Here is a 10,078-nt window from a genome sequence, read left to right on the forward strand (position 1 = left end):
TAACTCTGTGCCTCTCCAAAGTATTTTGTGTGAAAAATAAATCTGGGTGGAAAAATGTCATTTTGTCAGCTAACTGACTTGCTTCTGGAAATTTCCAAGGTGAAAGCTCAGATCCATTTGTGTTTCTCCTGAAATATTGTTGTGTGATGGTAGTGGAAGCGGTGTTACCGAGGAGGGTATTGGAGAGAGAGGGTAAGAGAGAGGGTCAAAAGGGCCATTGGGTTGGAGTGATTCTATGTTTTTGTGCTGGTAATATTTACATCTCCCTGTACTCAATCTGTATTCCGTCCTTTGTTTCCATACAGCTTCCGAATGGTGTAACGCAGAATCATGTGGTGTACCAGGAGCGGTACAACAAACTCCAGGAGCACCTTCGCCAGCTCACTCTGCTCTTCAAGAAGCTACGGTTGTTGTATGATAAATGTGGCGAGATGTGTGGGGTCTCTGATGTCTCCGTAACAGAGGTGCCTAGCGACAAACACACAATTCTTTCTGATAGGTTCCTTTTTGGTGCAAATAATGGACCAAGGAAATTGAAATGAAGTGTGGAATTAGTGACACCTCCGTCCTTCTTGTTTTATTAATTATTACTGAACTAAGGGCAGGTTTTGGCCAGCCAAAGGCCATCAGGGATATATTGGCCTTGGAAGGGAGGCAGCACAAGTATGGCAGAATTGCAGCCGGGCTTAAAGGATTATATTAGGAGGACGAGTTTCATAAACGTAGGCCAGGTTATCCACTCCCAGTAGAGTCGGGCGGTGCTGGTAACCAGAGCTGAAAATATCCCGAGAAGTGCAAAGTTGCGTTTTACACCGTTTTAGATTGTTGTGGATGGTTGACGTCACCGCCCCCACCCCCCGCAACTCCTGGTCAGTGACCAGCTGAACGACCTGGTGCATTCCTTGACATTTAACATCAGGGACATCAAATAATTGATTAATATACAATTATCAGGCCCGTACCCTGCAATCATTCCGTCCCCCCAACCCGCCAGGTCAAAGATTATGTCAGAACAGTGTGAAGCAAGGGCAGCATGGTGGCCTAGTGGTTAGCACAGCTGCCTCACGGCGCTGAGGTCCCAGGTTCGATCCCGGCTCTGGGTCACTGTCCATGTGGAGTTTGCATATTCTCCCCGTGTCTGTGTGGGTTTGCCCCCACAACCCAAAAATGTGCAGAGTAGGTGGATTGGCCACGCTAAAAATTGCCCCTTAATTGGAAAAAATAATTAGGTAATCTAAATTTTTTAAAAAAGAACAGTGTGAAGCACAATGATCTCCAAAGCGTGCACCTGGCGAGCACTGTTCCCATGGGAGCTCAGGTGAGTGCAGCGTTCAGAGAGGCAGAGATTCCTGCCGGATACTACCTGGGATCATTGGTGTCTAAGTTGGCAGGGTGGGCGAATCAGAGACCGCCCACCAGCGATACGTCATGGGCTAGTGCCCTGAACTTTATTTTCTAAAGAGCTACACTATGTGGCGGAGGAAGTTGCCATTGCCGTCAGTGGCTTCACAGCCGCTTTTCCAGTTTTCCCACCTGACAACGGCCTTTGCCGATTACTGGGGAATATCCCGGTATTTGTATTTATTGTGGTTGAGAAGTTGATCTACTGGAGGTGATTAACATGATAGAAATTTAATAGAATGGATGCAGAGAAACTATTTTCTTTGGTGGGAAAATGCAAAATAGAGGGGCATGGTCTTAAAAATAGACTTGGATTGATCAGAGGTGATGTCTGGAAGTACTGTTCCACCCAAAACACACACTCCCAAAGAGCTGTGGTGGGTGGGGATCAATTGAGACTTTCAGGACTGTCAGGTTTTTGGTAGGTAAGGTAAATAAATGGAGTTTTGGATCAGAAATGATCCAATTAAATAGCAGAGAGGCCGGAGCTGAATGGGGTACTTTTGTTCTTCCTTCACAAATGCTGATCTTTCTCTTTTCGATCTGCAGTTAATTCCTTTTGTGGGTGAGGAGCCCTTCAGACCTTCAGACCTCCCGAATGTTGGTGGGGTAGCAAACAAAGAGTGCCAAGAGATCCTTGAGGTAAAGTGGATGCGATCGCAGTCTCTGATTTTGAAATCTTTTCTGCACCACATTCATTAAGGAGCAGGACAGTTTTGGTTCAAATCACCTAAGACAGGGCTTCTGGCCCAGAAACCCCCAGATTCAGTCCAACCAGCGTTTTTAAATAATCGCAGTCTGCCTGAGGCATAGTCTGGAGGTCCAGACGTGCCATGAGGAAATCTTTAAGTGATTTGTTGCGTTCTGGAATGCACCAAAATATCTGAAAGGCTGAAAATTCAAAAGAGATCTGGGTAAATATTTTAAGGGGAAAGACCAGGGGCAGGATTCTCCATTTCAAAGAAAGTGCTGATGCCGGGCCAGAATCGGTGGACCTCTACGACTGCAAAATTGGTGTCGCTTGCGCAGCAATTCGGGAACCGTTGATGGGCCAGCACCGACGCCATGTAGAATACGACTGATTCCAATGAAAAACGCTGTTGGATTCGCCAGGGATTGGCACTCTAGAGGCTGACGAGCTGCAGCATATTAGCACTCCACTCCCCAAGCGCACATCCCAGCCAACACGATGGACCGATTGTGCTGGAGCGCGCCCATCCCATTGATTGGTCGGCTCAGGCCAGGGAGTACCTAGGAGGGTGGCCTGCGTGGACACCCATATGACCTGAGGCACTAAGTTCACAGTGAGCAGTCAGCGGCATGAGAAGTCGCATGGCTGCCTTGTAGGCTGCGGCGATGGTGTTCTGTGCCCTTCCACACCGACCTCACGCCCAACCCCTGGCCGCCCCCTCCCCGCCAGCGGCATGACTGTCAGCACAAAATGGCGATGTTGGACACTTTCCTTACCCCCTCTCTCGGTCCCTCGGCAACCGCCGATTTTGGAAACCACAATTGATCTTCAGCGTCGCTTATTCCTCCTGGCGGAGGCGAAGCATTGCGGTGGCCCAGGAGAGAATACCTTGGTCAGACCCGCTAATTATATGCCAACTGCCTTTACTATATGTGCAGTGTAGAACGCATTGATGCTGCTATTGAGATACTGGAGCATAGCCTTCTGGTGGGTGCCTGGCGCCGGCTCTGATTTTAGCCTCCTGACCAATTCTCCACCCAATCGTCTTTTCCGATTTCGGCATCAGCCGACGGAGAATCCTGCCCTAGGTATGTGAGAATAATTGGATGGGTGTACCAAAAAGCCAGCAGCAGGTATGATGGGCTGAATGACTTCATTTTTGTGCTGTATTATTCTATGGTTCTAATTGTGAGGTTTAGCTTCTAAGCTGACCTGATCCTTTAAAGCTACTATTTAAATGCCACATATGAGACTCCAGGTAACTAGCAGCTGCAGGCTAGTTGCTTGTAAATAATGGATGACATTTTAACATCTGTAACAGAGAATCCATAGTATTTACATTTGCATTAAATAAAACACGTGTCTCAATTTGATCAGATTGTAAAAACAAACAAACCCCTAAAGAGAGAGCTTAGTGGAGTGTGATGATAGATAATCACAGTGTCCATGAGAGTAAAATGGAGGAAAATCAGCTGTACCAGCCTACCCAATTTTGTACTATTTGCTCGGGCAATCCAGTACAGCTTGACATAAACCCGAGAAACACACATTGCACAATATAACTGAATGCGAATGCAGTACTGAGGGAGGTGTTGCTTTTCAGATAAGATACTAAATGTCTGCCCTTTCATGTGGACATAAAGATTCCATGGTGGTTTTTCAAAGAATCATAGGGGACTTATCTCTGGTGACCTGGGCCAATATTTATCCCCTAACTAACAATGAATACATGTTATTTAGTATTTCACTGCGATTTGTGAAATCTTGCTCAGCACAAATTGGCTGTTGAATTTTCCTATGTCACAGCAGTGACTAAATGTTAAAAGTATATAACAAGCCAAGTTGGATAATGGGGATCCTGTAGATGTAGTATATCTGGACTTCCAGAAGACACTTGATAAGGTGCCACGCAAGGTAAGATCACATGGGGTTAGGGATAATTTATTAACTTGGATCGAGGACTGGCTAACTGGCAGAGGGTTGGGATAAAATAGTCTTTTTATGATTGGCAAGGTGTAACTAGTGGCGTGTCACAGGGTTCGGTCTTCAGGGCCCCAACTATTTACTATCTGTAATGACTTGGATGCAGGGATAGAAGGTACTATAGCCAAATTTGCAGATGACTAAAATGGGTGGGATAACAAGTTGCCATGAGGAAATAATAAATGTACAAATGGATACAGATAGGTTAGGTCAGTGGGCCAAAACTTGGCAGATTTTAATGTGGATAAGTGTAAGATTATTCATTTTGGTCGCAAAATTAAAATGGCAACTTATTAATCTAAATGCAGAGAAAGAGTCCTTTGTTGCAGTCTGATTGTCCTCGTGCATGAATCGGGTAATAAGGAAGCCAAATAGACTTTTGTCATTTATGGCTAAAGGAATAGAGTATAAAAGTAGGGAAGTATTGCTGCAACTGTATGAGGCATTAGTGAGACCACACCTGGGATACTCTGTACAGGTTTGATCCCCTTATTTGAGGAGGGATTTAGTTGCATTGCAGTCATTTCGGAGGAGGTTTCTAGATTTATTTCAGAGATGAGGTGTTTGTCTTACGAAGAGAGATTGAGCAGTTTGGGCCTATACTCTTGAGTTTAGAAGAATTAGAGGAGATCTAATTGAGGTGTATATAAGATGATAAAAGGTATTGACAAAGTAGAGGTAGAACGGATGCTCCTCTTGTGGGGCAATCTAGAATGAGAGGTCCTAGATTTAGGATAAGGGGTTGCAGATTTAAAACAGATTAGGAGAAATTGGTTCTGAAAGGGTGGTGAACCTGTGGAATTCACGGCCCCAGAGTGCAGTGGATGCTGGGACTTTTAACTTTAGGCAGGTTTTTAATTAGTAATGGGTTGACGGGTTATTGAGAATGGGCAGGAAAGTGGGGTTGAGGCTGAGAGGAGATCAGCCATGATCGTATTGAATGGTGGAATGGGCTCGAGGGGCTGAATTGCCTACTCCTGCAACTCGAACAAAACTATTTCAGTTGTTCTAAAGAGCACCAGACCCCTGAGGTTGTGGAAGGTGCTTTGAAATATAAATCTTTTCCCTTTTTCTCTCTTGTTGCTGTTCCACTTTTTTTCTTTTCATGCATGCTTTCGGCTTTTGCAATATATATTGGTATAAAAGCTATGTGTACTCTGCCTGAAGGCAAGTCCTTGGCTTATTGATGCTTCATTCAGAGCCACTTTCTTGGTATTTTCTTTTGCCAGTGGTGGTTTACCATTGTCTTACACTCACTGGAACAGGGTGAGGAAGCAGGTCTCGGGTTTACTTCAGCCTGAACAAAACTCAAACCCATATAGTTGGCATTATTCTGAGCCGCACGCTAACCACCGAGATGAAAAGCCGAGGTTGAAAGTCTCATCAAGCAGTCATAGGATGGACAGAGAGGATGAGCCAAGTGGGTAAATGAGTTGACACCGGGGATTTCTAGTTCTGAAGCTTCAAGCAGCCAGATAACATTCGAGGAACCTTCCGATCCATGCTGGTTACAGCTATTCTCTCTCTCTCTCTCTCTCTCTGGCCTTCCTGGGAGATAGCGATACATGTGCTTTTGAGTTGCAGTCCTGAATTGAGCTACTGCTTGGCTGTATATAGGGGGTCTATATTCTGTCTGACTCACTATTCAAACACGTTAATGAGAAAATGGCATTCAGTCCATCAAATCTCTTCTCTCCAGTTCATTTCACTGAAATTACTACAGTCACATGATAATCCGATTGAGTGGCACGGTAGCACAGTGTTTAGCACCGATGCTTCACATCGCCAGGGACCTGGGTTTGATTCTCTGCTTGGGTCACTGACTGTGTGGAGCCTGCACGTTCTCCCCGTGTCTGCGTGGTTTCCACAGGGCGCTGTGGTTTCCTCCCACAAGTCCCAAAAGACGTGCTTGTTACATTGGACATTCTGAATTCTCCCTCAGTGTACCCGAACAGGCACTGGAATGTGGCGACCAGGGGATTTTCACAGTAACTTAATTGCAGTGTTAATGTAAGTCTACTTGTGACACTGATAAGGATTATTATTATTAAATTGCTCAGATTTTCAATGAACAATCCAAGTTCTGAGTGTTTTAGCAGAAATAGAAACTGAATATTGATGGGTCATTGTGTGCACACACTCTCCCTTCCCTTTCTCTTTCCTCTTCTATCCCTCTCTCTTGTCTATCAGAATTCTATACTCTGATTGACGATTAAGTACAGATTGACTCTGGGTTGAGATAGGAACAGCAGTGAACTCTTGCCTTATTCATATGACAGCTATATTACAAGTGTTGAACCACAGCAGGTCATGTTATGTTCTTGGTCACTCATAAGTATCAGACTATTTTTGTCTGCGCGATATCCATTTTGTGGAAAAGATTGCTCATTAAGCTTATTTTTCCTTTTAAATGTCAAGGGCTCTTGTGCTTTATGGAGCTGAGCCAGATAACTCTCCAATTACTGGCTAATTCATGTCTGAAAGCCAATTGCAATAATTAGTAAAAAGGTCAGTGTAATCATCATTGTGGGGGGGAAAAAATGCCAAATGCTACTAGCTCCCAGTGTTGATATATTGGAGTAAGTTCATTAGACTGAAGCAGTGCATCTTGCGGGTCAGATCTGGGACTCCCAAGGACAGCAGATCCATCATAGTATAGAAAGAAGTGCTTTGGTTTATAGAGGGACTTCAATTATATGGAAAGACTACAGAAGCTGAGATGGTTCTCCTTTTTGAGCTGGGTATGCTAAAGGGAGATTTGATAGAGGTGAAGGATTTTGACAGTAAACAGGGAGAAACTTTGTTCTGACAGTAGAGTTGGTAACCAGAGTACATGGGTTTAAGGTTAAAGACCTGGGGGAAGAGTGAGGGGTGATGAGAATATATCTTTTTACTTAATGTTGCCTGGAATGCACTGCCTGAAAGGGCTGAGGAGGCAGATTCACTGATGGTTGAGGAATTGTCCGGGTACCACTCCCCTGCTCTTCTTTGAAATAGCTGTGGAATCTCTTGCGACCACCTGAGGGGGTAGATTGGAGTTTAGTCACATCCAAAAATAGTGGCAACGTGGCTAAGATCTGTCAAAAGGAGGAAGGAAATATCTGCTCTTTCTGTTCTTAAATATGGGGCTGTCCTTTGTTTTCCCAGAAGCTCCAACAGAAGAACCAAGAACTGAAGCACATTATGGACCAGTTACGGAATCTCATTTGGGACATCAATTCTATGCTGGCAATGAGGAACTAAACTCAGGGCGAAAATCCCATTTTGTTTCACAAACTGACCTCTCCATTTAGTTCCTTGTAAACAAGGAAACCCTCAAGTAGTTGGTGTGTTTTTGCACTGTAAATATAACTTTTTCTACATTTACAAATAAAATGGCAAAACAAAAAAAGTGTATATTTGAGGAGGGATTGATTTAACAGTTTAGGAACTTTGCCCAGTTAATTTGCTCCAACATCTTGAGTCTCACTGAACCAATGTGTTGTGTTATTTTTGGGTGAAATGTGAATGAAATGAAAAATGAAAATGAAAATCGCTTATTGTCACGAGTAGGCTTCAAATGAAGTTACTGTGAAAAGCCCCTAGTCGCCACATTCCGGCGCCTGTTCGGGGAAGCTGGTACGGGAATTGAACCATGCTGCTGGCCTGCCTTGGTCTGCTTTAAAAGCCAGCGATTTAGCCCAGCATGCTAAACCAGCCCCAAGGAACTGATGACCGTAGGAACAGGAGGAGGCCATTCAGCCCATCGAGTCTGCTCCTCCATTCAATATTACCATGGCTGATCAGACACTTAAAGGCCCTTACACTCTCCCCATAATCCTTTATGTTTTGTTAATCAGAAATCTATCAATCTCTGCTTTAAACATAGACAATGACTAAGCTTCCACTGCTCTTTGGGGTAGAGAATACCAAAATTTACAACCGTCTGTATGTAAATACATTTTTCCTCATCTCGCTCCTAAATGGCTTCCTTTCCCCTTCTAGACTCCACAACTAAGGGAAATATCTTGCATACCCTGTCACGTCCTTTAAGTACTTTGTAGGTTTCAGTGAAATCCCCTCTCATTCTTCGACACTCTAGAGAATACAGGCTCAGATTGCCCAATCCCTCTTCATAAGACAGTCCTGCCATCCTCAGCACAAGTCTGGTGAACCTCCGTTGCACTCCTCTGTGGCAATAATATCCATTTTTAGGTAAAGGGACCAAAAATGCACCTATTACTTCAGGTGTGGTCAAACCAAGCTGCTATACAATTGAATAAAGTGCTGACGAATCTTGTACTTAAATCCTCTTGTGACAAAGGATAACATTACATTAGCCTTCCGTGTAGCTTGCTGCACCTGCATGTTAGCCTTCAGTGCCTTATCGACAAGATATCCTTTGTGCATCCATACTTTCTAATTTCTTACCATTTAGGAAATACTCTGCACAAATGTTCCTTCTACCATTTATCGACATTTCCATCTGCCATGTTCTTGCCCACTCAAAGTTTGTCCAAACACTCCTGTAGCTGCTTTACATCTTCCTCTCAACATGTATTCCTGTCTAGCTTTGTATCATTCACAATTTGGAAATAATACGTTTGGTTCCCACATCCAAATCATTGATATATATTGTGAACAGCTGGGGTCTAAGTACAGATCCTTGCAGTACCCCATTAACCACAACATGCCAATGTGAGAATGATCTGTTTATTCCTGCTCTGTTTTATGTCTGTTGGCCAATCCTTAATCCATGCCAATATATTGCCCCCTATTCCATATACTTTTATTTTGCTAATCAACGTCATGTGGGGGACATTATGAAAGCTTCCTGAAAATCCAAATATACTACGACCGTCAACTTTGTCAATCTTGGGGCAGCATGGTGGCCTAGTGGTTAGCACAGCTGCCTCACGGCACTGAGGTGCCAGATTCGATCCCGGCTCTGCGTCACTGTCCATGTGGAGTTCGCAGATTCTCCCCGTGTCTGCATGGGTTTCGCCCCCACAACCCAAAGATGTGCTGAGTAGGTGGATTGGCCACACTAAATTGCCCCATAATTGGAAAAAATAATTGGGTAATCTAAATTTAGAAAAAAACTTTGTCAATCTTGTTAGTAACATCCTCACAAACCCCCAACAAGTTCATCTTGGCAGGAGAATGGGGATGAGAAAATATCAGCCATGATTGAATGGGGGAGCAGATTCAATGGGCTGAGTGGCCTAATTCTGCTCCCATTCATAAATAGCTTCAATAATCAATGCCCAATCAAAACATGATTTTACAAGTGTTCATGTATCACATACTTTATAATAGATTTTAGCATTTTCTCTCGCATTGATGTCAAGCTAATGGGTCTGTGGTCCCTGTTTGCTCACTCTTCTTAAATAGTGGAGTGACATCTGCTACCTTTCAATCTTCAGAATCCATCCCAGAGTCTCCGGAACCATTCCAGAGTCTATCGAATTTTGGAAGGTGATCACCAAGCATCCGCTACCTCTCTCAAACTCTGGGATGAAGATCAGGTCCTGGGGAGTCAGCAAATTTCAGTCCCATTAATTTGTCCAATACAACCTTCTCACTTGTACTAATTTCCTTCAACTCCACATTCTCCCTAGTCTCTTAGATCTCTATATCTTAGTGAAAACTTACACAAAATAATCATTTAGTTTCTCTGCCATTTCTCTATTCCCCATTATGAATTCTCCAGACTCTATCTGGAATGGATCCACATTTGTCTGGGCCAATTGTTTCCTTGTTCCATTTTATGTTTTTTGCGACATTGTGTCCATATTCTGTCCTTTATCAGTTTCATGGCATTCCTTTGCTGTATTCTTAAAAAAAAAACCTCCCAATCGTTGTATTTACTATTATTTCTAGCAACTTTATAAGTCTTTTCTTTTAACCTTTAATATCCTTTGTCAACCACGGTTGACTGGTTTTTTTGGGTTCTTACACCTCGAAGGAATGTATATGTGCTGTAAGCTATCTACGCACAGACATTTTAATGTATTTTCCCAA

The 10,078-nt window shown here is 43.6% G+C and overlaps 1 protein-coding gene across 1 annotated transcript in view; it reads left to right on the forward strand.

Annotated features, from left to right (window-relative positions):
- zgc:114119 (uncharacterized protein LOC619273 homolog) overlaps window positions 1–7,469 on the forward strand; it is a 34,168-nt gene extending 26,699 nt beyond the window's left edge. The window contains exons 3-5 of the mRNA XM_038798538.1: window positions 306–464; window positions 1,951–2,043; window positions 7,223–7,469. Coding sequence (XP_038654466.1) covers window positions 306–464; window positions 1,951–2,043; window positions 7,223–7,318 — 348 coding nt within the window. The 3' untranslated portion in view covers window positions 7,319–7,469. The remainder of the gene's footprint in view (window positions 1–305; window positions 465–1,950; window positions 2,044–7,222) is intronic.
- The last annotated feature ends 2,609 nt before the right edge of the window (window positions 7,470–10,078 follow it).

Source organism: Scyliorhinus canicula, chromosome 1 (genome assembly GCF_902713615.1).
Source record: "Scyliorhinus canicula chromosome 1, sScyCan1.1, whole genome shotgun sequence".
Taxonomy (NCBI): Eukaryota; Metazoa; Chordata; class Chondrichthyes; order Carcharhiniformes; family Scyliorhinidae; genus Scyliorhinus; species Scyliorhinus canicula.